This window comes from Opisthocomus hoazin, chromosome 2 (assembly GCF_030867145.1).
Source record: "Opisthocomus hoazin isolate bOpiHoa1 chromosome 2, bOpiHoa1.hap1, whole genome shotgun sequence".
Lineage (NCBI taxonomy): Eukaryota > Metazoa > Chordata > Aves > Opisthocomiformes > Opisthocomidae > Opisthocomus > Opisthocomus hoazin.
Genome location: NC_134415.1, coordinates 90,224,202 through 90,248,529, shown reverse-complemented (window position 1 = coordinate 90,248,529; position 24,328 = coordinate 90,224,202). Strand labels below are relative to the sequence as shown.

The 24,328-nt window shown below is 45.0% G+C and overlaps 1 protein-coding gene across 8 annotated transcripts; it reads right to left on the bottom strand.

Annotated features, from left to right (window-relative positions):
- Window positions 1-6,159: 6,159 nt before the first annotated feature.
- Window positions 6,160-24,268, bottom strand: CNR1 (cannabinoid receptor 1). Of its 8 annotated transcripts, XM_075414384.1 has the most exons (6): window positions 24,184-24,268; window positions 23,429-23,523; window positions 22,221-22,254; window positions 20,914-21,099; window positions 17,043-17,135; window positions 6,160-11,637 (listed from the first exon to the last, which is right to left on the bottom strand). In XM_075414384.1, the coding sequence occupies exon 6, from the start codon at window positions 11,574-11,576 to the stop codon at window positions 10,155-10,157; it is 1,422 nt and encodes a 473-aa protein (XP_075270499.1). In that variant the 5' UTR covers window positions 11,577-11,637; window positions 17,043-17,135; window positions 20,914-21,099; window positions 22,221-22,254; window positions 23,429-23,523; window positions 24,184-24,268; the 3' UTR covers window positions 6,160-10,154. The 8 variants fall into 8 exon arrangements, with proteins under 8 accessions (XP_075270499.1, XP_075270500.1, XP_075270502.1 ...); XM_075414385.1 differs by lacking the exons at window positions 17,043-17,135; window positions 24,184-24,268 and having other exon boundaries at window positions 23,429-24,129; XM_075414387.1 differs by lacking the exons at window positions 22,221-22,254; window positions 24,184-24,268 and having other exon boundaries at window positions 23,429-24,129.
- Between the last annotated feature and the right edge of the window lie 60 nt (window positions 24,269-24,328).

Below are 24,328 nucleotides of genomic sequence, written 5' to 3'. Positions count from 1 at the left end.
TACTTCAGGAAAGAAATTTTTCCTAATATCTAATCTTAACCTCCCCTGATGCAACTTGAGGCCATTGCCTCTCATCTTATCACTAGTTACCTGGGAGAAGAGACCAACACCTGCCTCACTACAGCTTCCTTTCAGGTAGTTGTAGAGAGCAATAAGGTCCCCCCTCAGCCTCCTCTTCTCCAGACTAAACAGCCCCAGCTCCCTCAGCCGTTCTGTGGAGGACTTGTTCTCTAGACCTTTCACCAGCCTCGTTGCCCTTCTCTGGAAACGCTCCAGCACCTCAATGTCTTTCTTGTAGTGAGGGGCCCAAAACTGAACACAGTACTCCAGGTGCGGCCTCACCAATGCCAAGTACAGGGGCACGATCACCTCCCTACTCCTGCTGGCCACGCTGTTCCTGATACAAGCCAGGATGCCGTTGGCCTTCTTGGCCACCTGGGCACACTGCTGGCTCATGTTTAGCCAGCTGTCGACCAACACGCCCAAGGTCCTTTTCCACCGGCCAACTTTCCAGCCACTCTTCCCCAAGCCTGTAGCTTTGCATGGGGTTGTTGTGACCCAAGTGCAGGATCTGGCATTTGGCCTTGTTGAACCTCATACAGCTGGCCTCAGCCCATCAATCCAGTCTGTCCAGATCCCTCTGCAGAGCCTTCCTATCCTTGAGCAGATTGACACTCCCGCCCAGCTTGGTGTCATCTGCAAACTTACTGAGGGAGCACTCGATCCCCTCATCCAGATCATTGATAAAGATGTTAAACAAGACTGACCCCAAAACTGAGCCCTGGGGAACAGCATTTGTGACCGGCCACCAGCTGGATTTAACTCCTTTCACCACCACTCTCTGGGCTTGGCCATTCAGCCAGTTCTTTATCCATCCAAACCATGGGCAGGTAGTTTCTCTGGGAGGATGCTGTGGGGAACAGTGTCAAAGGCCTTACTAAAGTCCAGGTAGATGACGTCCACAACCTTTCCCTCATCCACCTGGTCACTGAAGGAGATCAAGTTGGTCAAGCAGGACCTGCCTTTGCTGAACCCACGCTGGCTGAGCTCAGTGAGCACACTCAGGATGAGCTGCACCATAATCTTGCCCAGCACCGAGGTCAGGCTGACAGGCGTGTAGTTCCCAGGATCCTCCTTCTGGCCCTTCTTGTAGATGGGTGTTACACTGGCGATCCTATTCATGCCAGCAAAGTCACTGGCACTGAGAACAAGGAGAGTTTTATTGGCTCTGCTGAGAACTTTGCCTTTGAAGGACACAGACACAGCCCCTGCAGTTTTGGTGCTTCAGTGGGCTCTGAAACTCAAGTTTGCCTCAGCACTCCTGTTTGGAGGTCCAGAACATTTTTAGACTGTTCTGACAACGAACAACAAGACTCTGAAAGTCCCATTACATGCTTGGCACAGCAGGAACCTGGTTTGACAGAGCTGTTGAGCTGACCGTGTGACAAATCTCGCTCCAGTTCCCAGCTCTGAAACCCAGGTCATGTACTCTGAAAATGACCTGGCAGGCATAACATGTCCAAAAAAAAAAAAATAATGCTATTTTTTTAGCTGGATCATTTCAGCTGGATCTGACTCACCAGGCAGCCATGCAAGCGCTTGTGTTGACACTATGGAAGAGGCAGCATAAAGAGAAGGAACAAACTGCCAGAAGTCAAGAGACCACAGAAAATGTGCATCAGCCCATGTTGTCATGCTTTGCTATTGTTCACTTTCCTACAAGAAGCACTTTCCTGTTCATTCGCACCTCCACACTCTGCTCTCTGGAAGGCAACTGCCCTGTTCCTTTTTGAGACTTCAGTCTACACTTTCATAGTCAGCAGAAGGATTTCAGCCTCAGCAGGGGCCCGCTGACACAGCAGCTAAGATTAGATCACAAATATCTATTTAAAAATCTCATGTAATCAGCAAGAAAGGGCAAAGAGCAAAAGCGTAAGAATAGAGTAACATTGAGTTTGAAGGCTGCCTCTGTCATTTCTTATGATAGGCAGTAGCTTCATCATGTCTGCAATAAGAAATATACCATCTGCAGGCCCCAGTGGTATTTTGAATGGGATTGAAAACAAATGAAATGATGGAAAGTCTCACTTCAAGTCAGGTCTGAATGTCTTGAATGAAAGAACCCAAAAGGTCTTAGCTTAGATACCTGTTTAGGAGGTCAGCTATTTCTTTGCTATGAGGGTGGTGAGGCACAGGAACAGCTTGCCCAGAGAAGCTGTAGATGCCCCCTCCCTGCAAGTGTTCAAGCCCAGGTTGGATGGGGCTTTGAGAAACCTGATCTAGTTGAAGATGTCCCTGCTCACTGCATGAGGGTTGGGCTAGATGACATTTGAAGGTCCCTTCCCACCCAAACCATTCTATGATTCTATGATTCAGCTGTTGGTCACTATTGGAGTGGTCCTTTCCAGCACCAGATGCAATCGCTGCCTGCACTGCTATTGAGTGAGAGAACTCAGTCTTTTAACTAAGCTAAACTAGATCCTCACCTTTCTCAGAGGAAAACGAGGTTGAATGGTTTACCTGCATATATTGCTTGCATAGAAAACTATTTGGGCTAAACACCCAATTTGTAGGTGGATAATGTGGTCTTTTTTGAGTCTTTTATGACATTTTGCTGCTAAGCTACTCTTCCTGTAATCTATCCACAAGGACTGTAGATGTGTCAGGGCTTTTATCATTTGCACATAGCCACATTTCAGTCAGCTCCAGGATCCTGAGTGAGGAACACCAAAGCTGGAAGTGGAAGCTTTTCTTAAAGAACAATTTGGGATAGAAAAGCAGATGTTCAAGCTACGTACAATCCACACTCACAGCCGATGAAGCACAGGCAGCAAGAAGCCAGCTCCAAGTGCCTTGCCATGGGCACTAGCCCTTGGGTGCTACAATTTTGGCCGTGTCCCTGCCAAGGAGCCCATCATCAGCTGCCAAGGTGGGAGTGGGGCAGTTTGAACCTGAAACTTTGCCCCCTCTGCGACAGTGTCCACCCAGCACCTCCCAAGCTCTAAGGGGATGTAGGACGCACCTGAGGAAGGCTTTGCTTTTTTCTCATCACCTCCTTGTGATGAAGTGGCAAATCCTCTCTCTTCGCCTCCTTGTCCAGATCAGTGTTTTGCAGTGCCCAGGCACCCTGGCCTGCTGCTGCAGGCAACTCAGCAGCCGCCCTCTCTCTGCCAGAGCTGTCAGGTTTTGCTAGTGCTGTAATAAGAATAAATAAAAACCCTCAAATAAATAGGAAAAGATAAGCAGGCAGATAACTGTAATTCTCATGACTGATAGTATTACTTAATTTAGACATTAACATTCCAGCTAAAGCTTTAAACTTTGGATTTACTGAGCATGCCTGTTATTAATTTTGCCTACTCAGACTGCATTGGTAGCAGGTAGGTGTATAATTTAAAAATGACTTTGAATTAGGTTACAAGTTAAGCATTGCAGAGACAATGATTATATTTTTTTTCCTAGGCTGCTGATGAAAGGCCTTACAGGATTTATTATTACCCTCGTGAAAGCTTGGGAGGAGTGTTTACTGGATGGATCCACAGCCTGTATAATTCCCCACATTCCTCTATTAAAATGATACCCCTAATCCTTGTTCAGTAACTAAGAAATGATGCATAGCAGGTCCCCACCTCTGTATCATTACCCTGCTATGTCTTAAATCCTTTCTTTTCAGAGTTTCAACCAGAGATGATTATTCTTCACCCCTCTTGATGAGGTTTCTGCTCTCGGTCAAGTTACAGCAACCACCAAACCCTGTCCTGGAGGACAGGGACACTGTGGGGGAGTCCCCAGAGACACTTGCAGCATTACACACACAGCAGCTCCAGGAACAGCCTGCCACAAACAAGAACCTGGGAGTTTCCAGCTCCCTTCCCTTCTCCTGTTCTTCAGCTTGGTGGAAAGTGGGTGGTGCTGAGACCTAGAGGGACTTTCAGTGAGATCCATGGGGAGAAAGAAGAAATGGTTCAGATCACAATGGCAGGGCTTGATCCATCCAGACATGGCTACAAATGGCAGAACAGGATTCCCCTTCATGAAATCAGTGGCTGTGAAGTTTATTATTATTATTATTATTATTATTATTATTATTATTATTATTATTATTATTATTGATGCATGTAAAGATAGTTCTTTATTTGGGGGAAAGATGCTGAATATGCATGTGGCCCATTTTCACCATGCACACGCATAGATGCATATGTATGGAGAGAAGGAAGGAAAGCAGCATCAAAACAGCATCAGTGTAAGCGATCAGGAAGCGACTCTGTCAGCATCACAGTAAGAGCAGTTTTGTTCATGATGTTCTCTACCCCATCTGCACACATATGGATAAATAAATCGCATCACTCCCATGACAAGTCCATTGAACTCCTGCCAGGCTTTATGATTCTGCATTGACCTACCAGAATTCAAAATAGATTATCTTGGAGGTAAAAAAACCCCCAATGAATATAAGGGCTGTTATTTGTGCTGTTTTATCTTTGTTTTAATGTCAGTGAAAACGCAAATGCAATGGAATATAAAATTGCTCTTTCCAAATGCAGACTCATTGTTTGAAAATGTGGGGTAAGATATAATTTCTGCTAAAGTAAATAAAAAATTCTTAGTGACTTTATTGAGACAGGATTCCATACTTTAATATGCTTTAACATTAAACTGAGTGCTGCTCTGAATACCAAAGATGATTTATTGGAAAGCAATACCAGGGCATGTCATACCTAGTCATTAAGATTACCTTGGCCTTACTATCACTCTTTCTCCTAACTGAATTGTAAAGATTAGCATCAGATGACTGTTCATATTAAGGAGCTCTGTTAAAGGCGATCACATGCTTCATACATTGTGCTGCTCTTTAAAGAAAACTCTGTTGATACTCTTTATATCCATTACCTAAAAAGACCAATGGACAAAGGCAGAACGGAGGAAGACATGTGTTCTAAGCTGTCAAATAAAAACGCCCACCCTGTGCTTTCTTAAAGACAGGCAAACTGATTTTTTTTCCTCTTCTTTTACAATCTGTTCCCAGATATTCTGATTTAGTTTTTAAATCAAGCCAAAGCTGGACTTTCACTGAAGAAAAAACATTTTTATTAAAAAAAACCACCACAAAATGCAGATGTTTTATTGATGATGTGCATGCATGATGATGTTGTGACTACTTAAACCAACCGTCCGAAGAGCGGAAATAATAATAGATGTTAATGTGAAAGGCTGAAATGATGACAGTGTATTTGCCTGCACACTTCCTTAAGCTAGTGGGAAAGCTGTTGCTTGGAAAGTTGTCATTATTTCCTCTTGTGTTGTTTAGAATAGGCTTACAACTGCAGTTAGGTGTTACCATCAAGAGGAAATGGTGGTTTGCAGCAGCATAGCCCTTACTTTCTAGTCAACATGCAAATACAGTGGGAATTGTCTCCTGGCTGCTTTGGAAGTGATAGCTTTCAGCAGAAATATTCAGATTTCTTCATTTAAATGTAGTATGCAGCTAAAGATTAAGATCTAATCTTTCATTTCTAGTTGCTTTTGTTTTGCCAAGACTCTCTCAATTCATCAGTGACCTAATTTTTAAAAATACATATACTGTGGCACAACCATGATCCAAGGCCCCAGGACATGCTCACTTCGTTCCCCAAGGACCTCCACTGTTTTCAAACCGTGAAAGCGGAGAAGGAAAATTGCCCAAGTAACATGAATCTGAGATTAAGTCATATGGAAAACTGATGCTTTGAAATGGGCAGGGACCTTTCTACAGCGTTTAGTGGGCTTTGTATCAGGCGTGTGGGGCCACAAAGAGATCAGCAGTGCTTCCAGCCCCTCCTTTCAGCTGTGGATGAGCAGCGGTGGGAGTGCTTTAGTGTCCCCCAGCAGCATGGCTGTGCTTGCTCTCCCTGCCCAGCTTCCATGCATCCCTGTTGGACTGTCCCCCGTCATCCAGCCGTTCCCTCCAACTCTGCTCCCACCGGCACTGGCCAAAACTAGACTTTCTGTTGAAGTCTTTGATTACATTTACCAACACCAATAACTAATTGAGGTTGTCGTTGCTGTTGACAGCGCTATTTTAGTATGTGTTCCTTTCTTCTGCTCTTTTGTGTTTTGTTTTTTCTGAAGTATACGGGTTTGTCTTAATGTGACATCTCTGTGCAAACATATGCATCTGAGGAAGGCAAAAGAGATTTATTGCATTTTGGCTAATACAGAGGAAAGGGGAAATTGCCTACATAATGAAACAGGAGATTCAGTTTTAACTATGTCATTTCTCTCGTCTCCATAGTACTGAATACACAAATATAAAATATATAATCTACCTCCTCCTTCAAACATATCAACGTACAATTAAAACCCACAAAGCTTGACAACCTGTTGTCAAGTTGTTTAAGCAGTTGTTTCAGAATCTGACAGACAAACTTATAAACAAAACGTAGAGCACCAGATTGTGGAACGAGGCAGCGTCATCACGTGGCTTCCTCAGTTATCTCAAAATTTGGATAACAAAAAAAAGTAGAGGAATACTTTTTCTCCTTGAATAAATAACAGTTTAATTACATTATAGAAATAAAATATGATATGGTAGGAATACACTGGAAATCTTACAGAAATACTATTCTGCTACTGGTAGGTAAATGGTCAAAGCTACTTTTCATGACAATCTGAACAGTACTTGTGTACAAACTATTATACAGGTTGCTAATGAAAAATATTGCAGCAGTTGCAAGGATGTTACCAGCTCAAACAAACATCTAATGATACAATATTCTTCTAAGAGGAAGTAATAATGTTAGATTTACAGACAATAAAGAGTTATGTTCTCCACTCTGAAACACTGGAAATAAAAAGCTCAGGTAATCCAATTTCTTTACCTCATATTATCACAAGGAAAGATTTTCCCTTTCACTATGAAACAGCATCCTAAGAGACCCTGTAAACAGTTTATTCAAAGGTAGTATTTGAGATGTCACAGCAACTTCAACAATTGTCCTAGTCTACAATTACAGACTTTTTAGGCCACTGCTTTACAGATGACTTTTTTTATTTTTCACTTATTTACATACATTCAGCCCAATAACAGCAGGTAAAACGCACTGTCTATCTCACAATAGACACACTAAAATTTTCATTGAAAGGCCAGTGCAAGAAGATGTGGATAGTGATTGCACAGCATTGAGGACATTATACTATACAAATATACAACTAGACTGTTGAGAATCTAACTCTGCACGCACGTGACACAGATGGTCTGCTCGGTGGATACGCGACACTCGGAGTCGGTACGTATACGTAACTGCAACTATTGTTGGTTGGTTGATGATGGCGGCACGGGTGGCTGTGGAACACAGTGTCGCTTGGCTGTGCTATCACTAAGTGAAGGTAGGCAACGGCAAGTTAGGAATACCTAAAGCTGAAGTACAGCTTCTCTTGGAACGGCAGCAGATTTTTCTAACGAAAGAGTAGTTCTACTTAGTGCACAACGCGTAGGGAAATTGTTGCCACCTCTTTAATAAATGGTTCTAAGTGAACCGACACAGTTCCCAGAGCTTTAGAAAAACTCATTATGCAAATGAAGATACTGATGATAGACGGCAACATTTCACAGGATGCTATTTCTTATTATATCAGTAAGCACCAAGTTAAGTGCCAAGACAGCCCCATTGTCCCATGATTTATCACGTAAAATTTAGAACTTGAATGCACAACAGAAGTCCACGAAGTTTGCATTTAATTCACAAGAAGACAGTTTCAAAAATGGCTCTTAAAATACCTAGACATTTCAAATGGGCTTTCCCCCCGCCTCCTCCAAGAGGACTGCTTTAGGATGGCATAGACCTAGATAGGAGGAAGATCTTGCATCCTTCAGGAATCCTCTGCAATCCTCTGTTTTCAGCTGCATGCGAGAGCGTGGTGCCCTGTCCTACCAGCCAGTTATGCTAAGGTAGGGGGACGGCAGAGGAAAGCACCCCTGGGTCTGCCAGCTGCTGCTCAGCACCTCGCCTGATGAGATCTTTAACACATGCCGCCCCTCACCAAGCCTGGGCTTGGAGCCACCTTCGCTCCCGCAGAGCCACCGGCCAAAACCAGCAGGGCCGTTCGCGCTACCGGCTGCTCCGGCCTGCGCCGAGGTACCAGACACGCTGCAGGGACGCCATGGCGGCCAGCGAGCCGGGGCCCTCTCCCCCTACGCAACAGGCATCAGGGCAGAACGGACGTGGCTCTGCTTGCCTCGTGCCACAGATGGAGTCAACCCTCTTGCAGCAAGAGCCAGGCAGCTGATGGGCTAAGCCGCCTTTGCAGTCGTTTTGGCAGAAATCAGCCAGAAGAAGGGTGAGGAAACGGTCCGAAAAAGCAAGGCAGCAGAGAAGAGGACCCCAGATCTTCTGATTCAGAATGGAAATACAGAATATCCATGCCTCAAAGACTACCCAGCAGCACGCTCCATGTGAAAGTCCCAGGCTGCAGAAACAATCCCACCACACAACACAGTCACCATTTTCCTTCAACAACTTCTTCCTCGAAGCTGTTAGTGTCAGACTTTGTCATCTGTATCCTGGTTTCACAGTGAGACTCACCTCATTTCAAGCAATCAGATTTGAATACTGACGGCCTTAAAACAAATTATCATTTATTTCTGGCTTTCTCAGTTTTCAGGAACACCATCGACAGCCACTGCAGCTGTCAGTGCAGGCTCCTGCCATGCTCTGCCTCTTGCTTCCCCTTATTCCCACACACAACCGAAAGGTTGCTTTCTCTAGCACATGGATACAGCTCTCACAATGGATCGGGGTGTTCTTAATACGGTACCTTCATCACTAATCAGTTGGAAGAACTCAATTTTAGAAACAGAATTCGTGTGCAAAGCGTGCAACAAGAAATACAGTTTACATTTGGTCATAGTGTCCTATCTTAGTTATGCTACCATGACTCACACTGATTAGTATACTTACACACACGCACACACACGTACACACACATAGATATTTATTTATATACACGCTCACACAATAAGAAAATGTCTAAGTCTGACAATATTTCCTCCTCTTTTAGTGAAGACGGGAGTTTGGCATCTCAGGCTCTGAATCTGCGTAAACCTGGGATACAGGAATGCGACACACTTCAAGTATACATCGACTGCACAGTGATAACATCGCACATTGAGTCTGACACATGCTGTCTTCAGTGGTCCAGCACCAGCACGTGGCTTAAAACCAGCTGCCCATCAAAGGAGCCAATATCCGGGACCTTTGCTTTTCAGTGTTCATATTCACGCGATGCCCAAGAGCGGGGCGATAGTCTGTACAACCACAAATGTCCTTCTGTATAAACGCAGTGGTATTTAAAAGTCTGAACCAGCGCATTCCTCTCTTACATTCCTCCTCTATTCCTCTGTTGCTGTTACTCTCGTATGCATGTGAAAGTAAAAGGTAGTGGGGAAATCATTTTAGTAGAACACAAAGCCTCTCCTCTAAGTCCACAGAAGACCACTAAAAGTGTAAAATTTCCAAAATAGCTCATAGGAATTCTTCAAATACAGTAAGTGTTTTCAATGGGGTTTACATATCATGTTTCACATTATTTCCACGGAAGTCTACCTTATCACTTCGTTTAATCAGACAAATATCAATAACACATAATAAAACAGCATACAATTCACGGGACACGACACATTTTACAAAACCTCTAAAACTCAGCACTGCCGCTTTTGGAAAAAATCAAAAACTCCTATTACTTACAGACATGAAATACACTTCACATTGAAATGAACAGCATGATTACAAGGCTTTTTTCTCATTTGATCGTACTGGTTTAGGATGCATTAGTTTTCAATTAGGTTTCACAATTTTTCTCCACAACCCCGAAAGGAACCGTTGCTAACCTGGTATTTTCCCTGTGCTCTTTCAGGAAACTTACTATTATTCAGTAACGCTTTTTGAGAAAAAAAACTTTTGAAAATTTAGCTTGAATCCCTAATTGTAAAACCTGAAGAACTGGCTGATGGTAATGCTCTTAACACAATCATTGCTCAGCTTACAATGACAAACCAAAAAAATATTACAGGAGGGTACAAACACGTTAAGCCACGGGTTTGGTTTTCTCTGTTGTTGATTTTTTATTTATTTTCCCAAACTAACTCCTTTTTCTCACAACACTGAGAAGTCTCTGACTTACAATGCTTCAGCAGTCGTGTCTGTGGAGACAGACATGGTAACTTTGGCAATCTTAACTGTGCTCTTAATGCAGCTCTCGGCAGCCCTGTGCACGTTCCCCGCGTTGTTGGCGTGTTTGTGCTGGCAGTCAGACTCCATGCTGTTATCGAGGGGCTGCGCGGTGCCTTCGCAGGTGGGGAACATGCTGCGGAAGGCGTGTCGCAAGTCCTTGCTCCTCAGAGCGTAGATGATGGGATTCACTGTTGAATTCAGCAAACAGAGCATGCTACAGAAGGCAAAGACAGTTTTGATGAGCTTGTTCATTTTCCCAAAGACATCGTACACCATGATGGCAAGGAGAGGGCCCCAGCATATGATTAAAACGACTAGGATAAGGACCAAGGTTTTGGCTAACCTGATGTCCATACGAGTTTGATCAGGCCTAGTGATCTGCACCTTACCATCCTCCGTAGACTGGATGATTATGCTTTTCTGCGTGCCCCGCTGAATCATGCGAACAGCGTGGCTGTGAGCCTTCCACAGTATGTACATGTAGGCATAGACAATGAACAGCAAGAGGACGCTGGTGACCCCGATCCAGAACATCAGGTACGTCTCGTCGATGAGAGGGAATATGTCCGAACAAACAGAGTTGAGCTTTTTGCAGTTCCAGCCGAGCAGAGGAAGAACGGCTATTACAATAGCGATGGTCCACATCACACAAAACGCTACGACAGCCTTTGGTCGGGTAACAATCCTTTTGTAAGCTAGTGGCCTGTGTATAGATATGTAGCGGTCTATTGCCGTGAGAAAAAGGCTACCTACGGAGGCGGTGAAGGAGGCTGTAACTCCACCCAGTTTGAACAAGAAGACGTTGGGGCTGTCCTTCCGGTGGAAAACATGGAAATCCACAAAACTGTAGACAAAAATCACGCTGCCCAGGAGGTCGGCCACAGCCAGGCTGCCGATGAAATGGTAGGAGGGTCTACACCGGAGGCTTCGGGAGTGGAGGATGACACACAGGACGAGGAGGTTCTCTAGGACCGTGAAGGTGCCCAGGGTGAGCGACAGCACGGCGATGGCCAGCTGCTGGCTAGGGTTCAGGATCATAAAACACTCCATATCCATGAAGTTCTCCCCACACTGTATGTTCTCCTCATTATCCTTAAACGTGGACAGGGACTTGTTGTAAAACTCTGTGATGTTGACCTGATCTGAAGGAATAATGCTCAACAGGGGATCATCTCCCGCAGTCATTTTTTCTTGGAAAGGATCACCCCTGAAGGAAGAGAGGGGAAACTTTTGGGGATAGTATCCCAGCTTGGATGCCATGTCGCCTTTCATGTCTTCGTACTGGATATTGTTGGAGCCCACGTAAAGAAGATCTGTCGTGATTGTTCGGAAAGTTGTATCTGCGAGGCCATCTAGGATTGACTTCATAACCCCAGTCTTGTTGGTTTCAGAGAGACTTGGGGGAGAGAAAAATGCATCGGAAGAAATCCTAGAAGTGGAAAAGATCAGACTTCATTAAGGTAAACAGGGAGACAAACTCCACAAACAACTTAGTTGAACTCTGTCAAACAAAATTGACCTTTCTCTTGTATTCAGTGCATGTCTAGCCTTTGCCACCTGTGGGAATCAGGGTGAGTCGAGTACTCAGAAAGAAACCACATGGATTTCACTAAAACTGAATTACACTAAGAAGTGATGTGAAAACCGGAGGCACAGGGAACTGAATATTCCACAGGAAAGTAATTTCCATTTCTCATCAAAACATTCCGAGCCGCTCAACCAGGAAGATATTTTTCTCTAGATCCAAACTTGGCTTCTGATTCCAAAGTACCTTGCAGACCAATATTCCTTGGGCTTGCTTCATTTAGATAATACCAAATGTCACTGCAGGAGCAGCACTAAACTGAATCCTCACCTTCATTGCTTTTATTTCAAAAGGCGTGGAGGGTTTTGAAAACCTGACAACAGAGAGGGAACAGGGAAAGAGCCGTGCACTCTTAAGTTTCACAGTTCACTCAGTATGCCTATATTCACATTACCCTGTTACAGCAGTCCGAGGTCTACTAACATCCTGAATTTATTACTGCAGATTTATTAGCAAGGTGTTTCATCTACAAATAGAGGGATCTGGATATAGCTTCATTACTCTATTCCTTCCTTCTGCTAAGCAGAACTGGGATGTTTGGACTCTAGGGGGAGGTGGGTTGTTACCCAGCCCTGCCCACGCTTTCAGGAAAGGTGACCAGCACTGCTAAGGCAGTGAGCGCATCAGTGATCCATTCTGTGTGGATCAGAAGCCCCAGGCAGAGCAGTTCACGTTTGCTGAGAAAAACATGGCACAAAGTTTGAGTCAGAGTGAAGCTCTGGCCGAAACTCCAAGCAAAACGGACCAAGAGCCACTGCTCCTGTGAGAAGCATGGAAATGTAACTCGTCCCATTGGGGACACCCTCAAAAACACTCTGTCCCTTCAGGAACGAGGAGCCCAGCAGAAGGTCCCCAAGTATCCAGTGGTCTCTGAGTCCCATCATGCCCAGCCTTTGCTCCTGATTAATTGCAGGGTGTAACTCTTCCTCAGGGCACCCTTGGGAGAGCACCTTCATCAGCATCTGAGCATCCTACATGCATCAATATCTAGGACAGGCCCTACAGCTCTTCTTATGCTGTGGTCCTTTACATATCTCTGCCCATATAACATGCCTTGAATACCCATTGCACATCTGCTTTAGGGCCCCCTTCCGCTGCCAGAGTGACTGAGAGTGGTCTGAATGTAAGTAAGAGCCAGAATCATTGCTTTGGTGAGCTACAGCTATTCTGCATCTGCTTTGGGACATCTCGACAATTACACGACCAAGAGGAGCAAAACCAAGCTTTTTCATGCTTTTAGAATGGAAATTGTTTGTGACACCCAAGAAATCCCGGCTGCCATATATAGGCTTGCACTGATTTCACCTGTTCACACGCAACTGACAATAAACAGCCAGAGAGAGATTAGCTGCCAAACCCCCTCAACTCCTAAACAGGAGACTTCCACATTAGGTACCACAGCTCAGCTTTCCCACGAAAAGAAAGTAGAAAAGAATTCCTCTCCACAACAGTATCAATACTTAGAAGAAATTATGATCATTTCCAAAAGAAGCAGGGATCATTCGGCTGGTGAGATATTTACACTGCACTTACACATGGCATCTGAACATTCAAGACTTTTTCCATAGTTCTTTAAAGTTTTCCATTTGATTCAGCAGGCCTGGACATTGAGTATCACAGGGAATACACAAACCTAGACCTCCAGACGACACTGCAACTTCAGTGCGGCAAACAAGAATAAGCATAAACAATCCTTACTGGGACAGTCTAACACACAACATAGATACTCGCTGTGTCAGCTTTTGCAGACATCATTGCTCAGCAAATAACAACATAATTATTAGACAGACAGACAATATTGAGATTTTGAGAGTTTGAGCAGTGAGGAAGGGAAATGTCACTGAAGCACACATTAAAAATGAATAGCAATAATCTAATACGTAACATACTTTTCATCCAGAAGGTGCTTTACAGCTGTTCCTAGTAGAATTTGCAGATGTTACATGTTGCAAAGATGACCCTGCTGACAACTGACAAATCTGCTTCGAGTGAAATCTGGCAACTTTAAACTTGGCATTATAACATCAGTTTAAAACCAGAAGTGAAGAATGTGCTCTTCAGTTGAAAACCACCCAAAAAATATTAAAATTAATCAAGTAGCTCTAAAAGCACGTAAAGACGGCTGTGGCATTCTGTTATTCCAGCTCATTTCTGACAGAAAAAAAGACAACCATTTTAATGATTAAAGCCACAGCCCCATGTCGAGAAGATTATGTTTGAGTAAAGCTTCAAAAATTGTATGCAACTGAGCACTTTTGCTAGACAGGCAAACAAATTGTTATGAGGTAGCTGGTCCCTGCTGGAGTCATGTTAAGTACAGACTTCCTCAGAATAAGGTGCAAGCCGCCGTGCAACCCCTACCTTTGTCTGAAATACAAATGAAAGAACACGAATTCCTGCGTGCTCTTTTGAAGGTGGCAGTGAGTTATGTGACAATATCACTGTGCATGCATATGCTATGCTAACAACATGGTTAATGGGATCAGGAGAGGCAAGTCTTACTCTGCATTTCAATGATTTTTTTTTCCCTCTGTATTTTTACATTGAGATTATTACAGTAATTTCCACCTTATTGTCTCTGCAAAGAGAGTTTTGTTTGAGAGTACTTGGGAGTTCATTAGTGGTGTAGTTTAGGCTTTGGGGGATGCAGCTGACATTAATTTTGTTTTTGTTTGCTGCTGGGAATATCATAATTGGAAATTTCTAGCAGTATGTGTGCATGCACCTATTCAAGTAGCAGTTGATTTTTATTAAAGTTGCAGTAAAACAGCCATTCGCCTGATCTGGAATTGCACTTTACTGGAATTTCGTTTATTTTAATTTAGATACTAGCTTGTCCCGGTGTAAGCTACAACACTGGAATACGCTGAAGCGATTGGCGAGGTTTTCCATGGCTGCCTAGTGAAAACAAGACCGGACCTGTGGCACTGAAGTCATCAGGAGAGCCTAGGTGATAGCTGAGGTGTTGCATGATTTGACGTAAAGTGGAAAGCTGATGGTGGGAGCAGTGCTCTGGTTCCCGGTCTTTTCATTTGGTTAGGTGGACACGCCAGTGTCACACAAATCTTGGCTCTGAGCTCTTGGGATTGAACCTGGAGCAGCGAGGAGGCACTACCCACAGGAATGGGACACTGCACCCCACGGGGCCGCACTGTTCCTTGCAGTTGGCTTCAACACAACCCAGACCCACACTGCCCAAGACCCATTACCACCTCTATGCCAAACACTCTGCGAGCCTTCTCACAGCCTCCCTAGAGGACAAGGGTCCCCACACAGACCCCTCTCCTCTCTGGACGGGGCTGGGGTGACAGCCATGTGCTGCAGCAAGGTCCCCGGGCAGGCAGGGTAGCCGCGACGGAGAGCTGCCCTGCCGACAGCTGCTCTTCCCACGGAGCCTTCGAGTCCCCAGAGCTCTCAGCTTTATCCCTTCCTTAAATGAGCTCTGCCATCTCACTCGTTTTAACATGGCTTTAGAAAGAACTCAAACATTGATCTAAGATGAGGAAGAGCCCACGCCGATGCTGGCACTCAGAATTTTCAGTGTATTTCAATGACTGCATGCAGCAATTCACTAACGAATTATGATTACGGATAAGGATTAAAAAATTTCAAGCACCTTTTATCTTGAAGGCCAAAACCAGAAACCCCATAGCTGAAGACCATTTTCGACTTTTCTCCCATCGACGGGTGGCTGTCGCCGGGCGCTGCCAGCCCAGCTGTGCGAAGTGACTGCCACTAGATGGAGTGGCTTTTACGAACACCGCGCTTCGCTGTCTGCAGACACCTGGATTTCACCTCCTCTCGCCCCTTCTCCCAGCCTGCCTTATCGGGGTTCAGGCATACGAGGTGTCAAACAGCAGCTGAAGGTTGAAGACACAATTTTGTAAGGCTGGCTACATATAGCCTTCAAAGAAGCTCGGATGCTATCAGAATATAAAGAGCCCTCAGGTACAACACAAAATATATAATACATAAAAGGCTAGTAACTCACCTGGGACAACAGGGAGGCGTATACCTCCCCCGGGCTTCTCGTTGGTCCACAGGACCAGTTCACTTGGGGAACAAGAACGTGACTTCATTAAAATGCTATTACCCATTTTCTCCTGCTGTTCTGAGGGAGGGGGAGGACTGGAAAGTTTATATTGTTGTCTAAAACAAAGGGCTGAATTTATTAGAATTTTCAAACCAGGATGATTGATAGAGCAATTTTAATAGCCTGAATAGAAACAGTGAATATTTGCGTTCTTCCTCAGAAAGTAATTATAAGCAATATAATGATGCTACTGATAACTGCAAAAATGTTGATGTGGCAAGAAAAGGAATCAAAACAAGAAAGGGAAATCCACAATCAACCTTTACAGCTTCTATTTCAGAAAATATTTTGATCTCCATGTCTATACATTTCTTCTATGATAGCCACAGCTAATTAAGAACAGGCTAAAGGACAAGTAGGTATAACTGAAACATAGTTTTTGAATGCACAAAAATATATAAATGCATTCTCCTTGCTTACACATTGTAAGGCTTGTAAGCCCTTCAGAGGGCTTTATCTTCCAGTAAGTTTGCATAGCGCCCAGTACACTGGACTCCGAGCAAACTGGGTCCACAAAGTACTACCACAGGAATTTATACTCATGTGTAGTCAGCTGAAAAAGCGTGAGAGAAATGAGATCTACCATAATAACTGTTGGCCTCCAGGAATTAGAACTGTCCTATAAAATGAAAATTTATATGGCTAATAATTACCTTATCCCATATGGCAATGAACAATACTGCTTCAAGGCAGAAAAAGGCTTCTAAGCCTTGGAGAAAGAAGTGCACAGTCTGAGAAATGGGACTCTAAGACTCAGTAACACCAAGCAAGAAAAAAAAAAAAAAGATGTCGATGAGAACGCGAAAGCAATGTTACCCCTATCCTATTTACTGTTTTACTACTCCATCTCCAACACTGTGCTACTCCCAGGCTATAAATGGCAAATCTGCTGTCACTCCTAATTCAGGAAAACTTGCATTCACTTCAGTCAGTTTCCTCTGTGTGAGGGATGGGGAAGGAGCACAGACACCGGGAGCGAAGCAAATGAGAGACGACCTTCTAGTTACAGCAAGGCACTATCAGCTATGGGGTAAACTAGGGCATGCCAGTACCGAACCAAATTTTGTTCTTACATAACATGATGATATCTTTGGCAAGTTGAACCTTAATTAGCAAGAAACCACAGCTACATGGTTATTTATGCTAATTAACATACCATTTGCACGCTAGCAGGACAGGGGCTGGATTGTTCTAATCTGGGGGCAAACCGCCCCTGTGTGACACCACCCAGCATCCAGCAGCTGACAATCTGAACAACAAAAACAAGACAATGGGGAAAACAGAGCATTAATCAGTGACCAGCAATGTTTTCAAACGAAGTAACATTATTTATTCCCTCTAAATTTTGTCAGTGAGATGTGTGTACCGGTTTTAGCACAGGTGACTTGCAGGCACAGAGAGAAAGAGGCCGTGTCTTCTCTCTCAAACAGCCAGGGCACACGCATGAGTCTAAGGTCAGAGAGGGCCAAAAGCAAGGCTGAAGTCCTGCTCCGTTTGGTGCAGGTGAAGGACCCGAGCTTTGCCTTCCTGCGAGCCAGGTGAGCGTGCTGGCAGCCTCTCTGTTCTGCTGCCCGTCTCTAAACTGCCCGAGTTGTTCCACGTTGGATCAAGAGTTAAACATCAGGATATGGAAGCACCACGGTGCACACCTGGCAGGTGAGAGGCTTAGCTTGAAGCCCTGTGTCTCCCACATCCCACCCAGCCGCAGCGGGAAGAGCGGGGACAGGTGCTCCATCTGCCTGTGGAAAACCTCCAAAGCTCCTGAGTTCACTCGAAATCCCTCAGCTTGTGAAGTACAGCCCCCTACACACACATTTCCTACCAGCTTGGAGACAAGACAACGCACTGAAGGCACAAAGCGGCAAGGGGACCATCAGGGTCATATTCATGGGAAACTACAGCTACCTGGTCTGCCCAGCTTGTGGGGGAAAGGAGGGAAGGTGGAGGTGGCTTTCTTAAAACAACAAACAGACGGTATGAACATGGGATTTTAACATCTTTCACAGTTTACTTTCTACATCTTAACTTCATTTAAGGACATGGCTTTGGGGGAGGATGAAGAGGCTTGCTGAAGTACGAAAGGTTCAGATGACAGGAAAACAGTGGAGCAAGAGACGGTATTTGCTTAAAATCAGCTCCAATTTGGGGACCCACTGCCCAATAAAGCAGAAGGAACAGGTAATATGAAAAGTTTGATACAATGTTATGGTATTTACATTTTAAAGAAAATGGAAGAGAACTCATTAAGCCGGTCAATTTTGAACTCTAAAAACTTTTTCACAAAAGGGTTTATCTTGGATTTCAATATTCCAACAGAAATTGCTTCATTTCCAGCCTCTTTTCTAGCCATTCTCTAATGCCAAAAGGTGCAGGAGCTTATTACTGCTGAGCAGAACTGACATAAATGTTAAATGGAGACAGAGAAGCCCAGCCAGGTGCAAAAGAGATGGGGGCTGAAGACTCCGTCTCCTGGAATTACCTAGAAGAGACAGCAGCTTAGCACACAATGTGTAGTTGAAGGGCGAGAAGTCATTTGAAAGAGCAGAGCAGGGCATAAAAGACTCAGGCTCCACTAGATGCTAAATGCTAAAGGTCTCCATAAGAACGTAACATCTAGAGGATGAAACTGGGGGAAAAACACAATTATTAGGAAAATAAAAAAAGAGAAGAGAGATAACTGCTCCAAGAAAACAGCTTCCATGTAAGAGCCAGAGCAGAACAAGAAAGGTCAAGAATTTGTTGCAGCAGAAAATATTAGTGAACTTTATTAAAGAGTAAGGATTAGAGACAGAAAGGTAGCAAAAAACATCAGGCTCCAGGGAGAACTCTCATAACTGCACAGAGTGCATGTCTGCCTCCTCCTCCTCCCTCCCCAACAAACCGTGGCTGTAACAAGTTTTAATCAAAGACTTTGTGAAATAGCAAGGAGATGCTGAGAGCAAAGGCAGCGTGGGCTAAGTGATTGGTGTGAAGGGGATTAGGAGGAGAGCGGAGAGATAACTGCTGTCCCCATACAGGGAACAGGACGCCTCCAGGTGAGATGGGAGCCAACTGGGGAGAGGTAAGAGAGGAAGACCCGAGTGGAAGGAGCCCCTGGGAGGCAGGGGATGCAGATTCTAGGGAAAGAGAACTGCCTTTGTGATCGGCTTGGGGAAAGCAGATCAGGTGAAGGAGAAAACTCACGAGACAAAACCTCCCTCCTCTTCTGAGCTATGCAAACTTCAGAGACACCTCTGTAAGCTGAAGGATATAGCCAGTGGGATTTTCAGATCTCACCATAAAGAAAGAACAGACCCACTGCTTTGCAGGCAATGACTTGCTCTTTTGAAAGTCCATTTCTGATCTGTATTCAAATGGTGAAGGAAGATGCAAAGGGCTCTGAGAAGCCATCCTCAGTAAGGTCACAGAAAAGGACAGCTGTATGCACTGACACATGGGACCGAGCTGGGGACACTCAAGAGAGATCAGCTGAGCAAATCTGACCAGGCACGTTAATAAAAATCAAACTGCTTACGGCAAATGAAGTACAGGATACGGACCTCGGAGGTGGAAAGGAAGACCGAGAGCTCAGACAGAGCCACTGAGTGACCATAGAGCGGATAAACGCACCGAAAGGGCAAAAGCGAAGAGGGCTTTACGGGCAATGACACAAAGTTAGTGCACAGGAGGTCAGCAATACATCACAAAGCAACATCCCTCCTACCCCTGTCCTCAGGAGTCTTCTCCTGAAAACTGTTATTAGCCCACCAAGTATTGACAGCGCTCAGAAGCTGGGACAGAAAGGCTTTTGGTAAATGCGATGTCTCACGCCACCAGCATTAGCGAAGGACAAAAATATGCACACCAATTAAAAAACGTAAAACATTCTTTCATTTCTGGAGCAGTCTGGCCTTTCACAAAATTTAAATAAGCTCAGATAACTCTCTTCATAGCTACATTCAGAATATAATGATATTCAAATATACTGCCTTCACACACACAAACAACTTGTGAAATTATTTGCCAGCATATTAAGCCACTACACCAGATTGCTTGGCAATGGTGCATGTCTTCGAAATATGCAGATGCTTTTCTTTTTTGAAAAAAGGAGAGAGAGAGAGAAGAAGTGAGAAAGAATTACAGTAGAATCTGATATCCAAGTAGCCAGAACAACAAATTGCAGAGAGACTCCAACCAATATTACATCAGATTTGGATAATAGTTAAAAGATACTGAGGAATGAGTTACGACTTCTTATTTGTGTGTGTATTTCTATGAATAAACTTAAAGATAGACATACACATGCCTAGAGGAACAACTATGCAAAGTCTCACAAACGATGCAGTAATGTTTGTCATGCGTAAACTCAAATTCCTGGAGCCAGAGGACAAGCAGATATGCTAGAATTGTAGGTACAAAAAATACGGGCAAGACAAGTGCTGAATCTTTCGGAATTCCCCCATACGCAGCCTTCCTGGGCAAAAGCGAGAATCTGAAATGCGTACATCTATCACAGAGAACCTGTAAAAATTATTTTGCATGTATATATACATATAGGTACCTATACACACACTCCAAACATATTACACCTAATTTTCCAGGCACACACATAGTCTGGACTCCAGTACTAGATTGTTTTAAACAGAGGCAGAATTGGTTAAAACCAGTTTTTTCTGACAGTATGTTTCACACATTCACCAAAAAGGGAAGGCTGGGGCACCTCAAGCCCCTAAGCAGAAACTTCGAAAGGTTTCCTGAAACGCAGAAACATGAAAATGACGCCAGTGAGGGCTGAAAGGGACTTGACAGTATTCCCCACGGAACTGCCCCTGCTCCGTACTTTGCAGTTAGTAAACATGCCTTTCTTAAGATGAATATACAACTGCCATAAAACAGGTTAACACAGGATGAGGTACAATTTGATGCCATCTATCCTTGGTCTACACAAACAAGACAACATCTGAAACATATAAAACATCCAGTTGCACCAATGGTCCAGTCAAAGTGTAACGAGTGGCATTATATTAACACAAAGAGGAGTGAAATACCTATTTTAGCTGTAATTTTGATATTGGTAGCTTGATCAAATAAGGATGTTCCTACTGAAGAGAGGCAGAACCGGGCTTGGTGTGTGTATCACCATAATGCCCCTGCATGAGGCACAAATGGCAGAATAAAATGTGCTCCAACCGTATGTTGCAAACCCAATCATTTTTCATGGGCAACAATGGCACCTTTGGGAAAAAGAGAAAAAAAAAAGTTCTTTCTAACGAGAAATTGATTTATAAGTCATTATAACCATTTCAAAAGGACAGGTCGTGGCTGGTTTCAGCGATCATTAACAAAGCCACGCACTTTCAAAGAGCCCGAGTTCTGGGGGGTGGAAATTCTTATCCCACCGGCAGCAATCGGACGTGCACTTTTTGCAGCAGTACAGCGTCAGTCTGGAAATAGAGACGTATAGAGCAGTACTGAGAAGACAGGTTGTCACATTTTTAACTTTGCATTAATAACAAATGCTGTTGCTGTCTGTTCTGGCACATTTGCAAGCTTGCTTTTAAGTACGAGGGGCTGGCATGCATCTCCACTATAGATAGGAAAACAAGAGCAGCCTTGTTATGATTAAAAGGGTCTATTTCCCTCTGCCTTCTGTCTTCTGTGTCCATCTGCACAGCTGCTTTGAACTTGGCCAAATCCCAGTGTTAGGGTCGCCCGCAGTACATATTTTAAATCAGCAGCAGACTGTGCAAATTCACCGCTACAGAAGAGAAAAATCTCCAAATTCTCATTTAAATCGTTGATGAGCTGTTCTGTAGAACATTCATCATTTTACATAGCCTGAACTATTTGCCAAATTGCAGGAAAACTTATCTAAAATCATTTACTGTTTCAGGAGGAGACTCAGATAAAGCCAATATAGACATCTGCAAAGAAACGAAGAGCAGTCGGCATTGAGAAAAACTAATTCTGCGGGTACCCAGGTAGCCGACTGCATGACTAGAGAGAGGTCACAAAGTTTGCATTGGATAAGTTACAGTAATTTCTCTTCAAACACGCAGAAGTAGAGAAACTAGGTGAGTGGAAGGCAGTGCACGAGACCTGCAGAACCACAAATGGCAATGTAAAAATCTTGGACAATACCAAATGGATATATGGGTTTGGGTTCTCCCTTGCTTCTCAGTCTCTTCGCCTACCTCTCTCTACTCAACAGAACGCAAAGCCATCCCAACTCTGCCTCCCTAGCGCGTAACACTTTCAGCACCAAAATTCCCAGTGGGGTGACAGTCTGCAAGCATTTCGGGACGGCCACATTAAAGGCTGAAAGTCAGAAATTACTAAAAAAACCCAAACTTACTTAATTTCTAAACTTCTGTTGCCCAGTCAGAAACCTGTGAATAGAGAAAGGGAAAGAAAGGCTTGCATTGGCTAAGACCTGCCATTCCTTCAGCAGAGCATGAAAGCCCTTAATGGGGTCCTTTATGCAACTGAGCTAACATAATTCACCAAAGAACAACAGCCAGGATCAAAGGCGCCCACCGGCTCATCCTCGCTATACAGTAACCTGCTTCCACCTCCACCTTGAGTTTTGTAGGTATTTTGACTTGATTACTGTGGGTTTTGGTGTTATCGAACAGTGGATGAGGTAAAATCACAGCAAATAGTTCATTTCTTTACCTAGCCAACTCCCCCCCCCCCCCCCACGCCCCCAGCAATAAGATGCCTGCTGGCTCAGTCAAACAATTATTGCTTTTATCATTTCTGCTTTAAAATGTTTTATTCAGATGGTTCTGTCTCTCATTCCAAAGACCAATGGATAATAAAGTAAAGCTGTTCCTGGTTGCCACAAAACTAATTTTAACCTCCAGCAAATCAAGAATTACACATTCGTCTTCTAAACTGCTTAAAAATGCTACGTTCATTTCTCTTACAGCTGATTTAATAAACTCTGCCTGCATAATAAATATTCCTACTACAGTCACAGGGTGTTTTTTCCTTTCCTGAGAAGGGAAAACCCGCACTGGCCGTTGATACGAGGTGTTATCCAAAAAGAATTAAGCACGCCCAAGTAATTTTTGCAATGATGTCGCACATTTTGTTATCAAATACATTAAAACATCGCTCTGATCCTTCGTATGATCTTGGTACATGTGAAGAGCAATGCCACCCCCAGCAGAGAATGCTGTATTCCTTTAAGGAAAGGTGAACAATAACAATGAAAACAACATGATACATCTAAGGGGGGGGAAAAGAAACATTACTACACCCTTAACAGGTTAAAAAAGCCACATTACGGGTTGTTCTGGTTTTTTTTTTTTAACTTGTAAATACACAAGAAGGAGTATTTTGCTATCTGGCTCTATGTCATATATGTCCCTTTATCTTCTGCAAGAAGAAAACATACGCCGAAAGTGTTAATACGATCATTTGCTGCCATACAGAACCACTGATGATAATTTCAGAGAAAGAAGGAAAACTATGGACTTCATCTTCTGGCACCATTTTACTTCACCCAACTGCAATCACGGTAACGAGCTCTCTCCTGCCCAGCGCCTCGGTACGTACCTCGTCCAGGGGTGCTCTCAATGGAGACTCGCAGAGACAAAAAGATGCCCGTTTAAAACAAGCCCATCTGGTCGCTCGCAATGATTTCTCCACAGCTGAAGATTTCACACGACAGACACCGCGTGAAGTTTAAAAGGCTCACTCTTTTTTTTCTGATGCCTTCCCTCCCCCCCCGACCCCCGAATTTCAGGCAAAACCAAACGTACCAACCCAAAAAAAACACCCCACAACCCCTAGTGGGATATTCTGCAGGCGTCGGACGCCCGAGTGCCACCTTCTCAGGGCACATCACCGCGCACAGAGCCGCCCTCCCCCTCGGGCACAGCCTCGGCGGCAGAGTTTCGGGAGGGGAAGGGCAGAGGGGGGCCGAGCCCGCGGTGGGGTCAGCGGGACCGGAGGAACCCCCGGCGCCCGGCGAGGTCCGGCGGGCAGCGGGGAGGCTGCCCGGGGCCCCGCACGGAGGAACCCCCGCACCTCCCGCCCGGCTGCCCGCCGTCCTCCGGCCGGGATCACGGCGGCGAACCGCGCACCCCGAGCCGCCGGCTCTCCCCGGGGCAACCCCCCGGGGCTCTCCGCAGCCCACCGAGACGATGCCGGGCGGGGCCCTTCCGGCGGGCAGCAGCCTCCCCTCCGGCCGCTCCGCCGTCGGGGCAGGCGGTGTCACCCCCTGGGCGCCTTCCCTGCCCACGCCGCCAACAAACTTTGAGGGGGCCGACACGACACCCCCCGCCCCCCCCTCCCCCCGCCGTCCTTACCCGCCGCACGGCACCGGCCGCGTCCCCCGCCTGCTCCGGCCGCGCCGACCCCCGGCAGGGAGCGGGAGCGCCGCCCCGCCCGGGCACCCCGGCACTGGGGAGCGCCGAGGAGGCGGTGCCGGCGAGGGGAAGGAGGAGGTGGGAG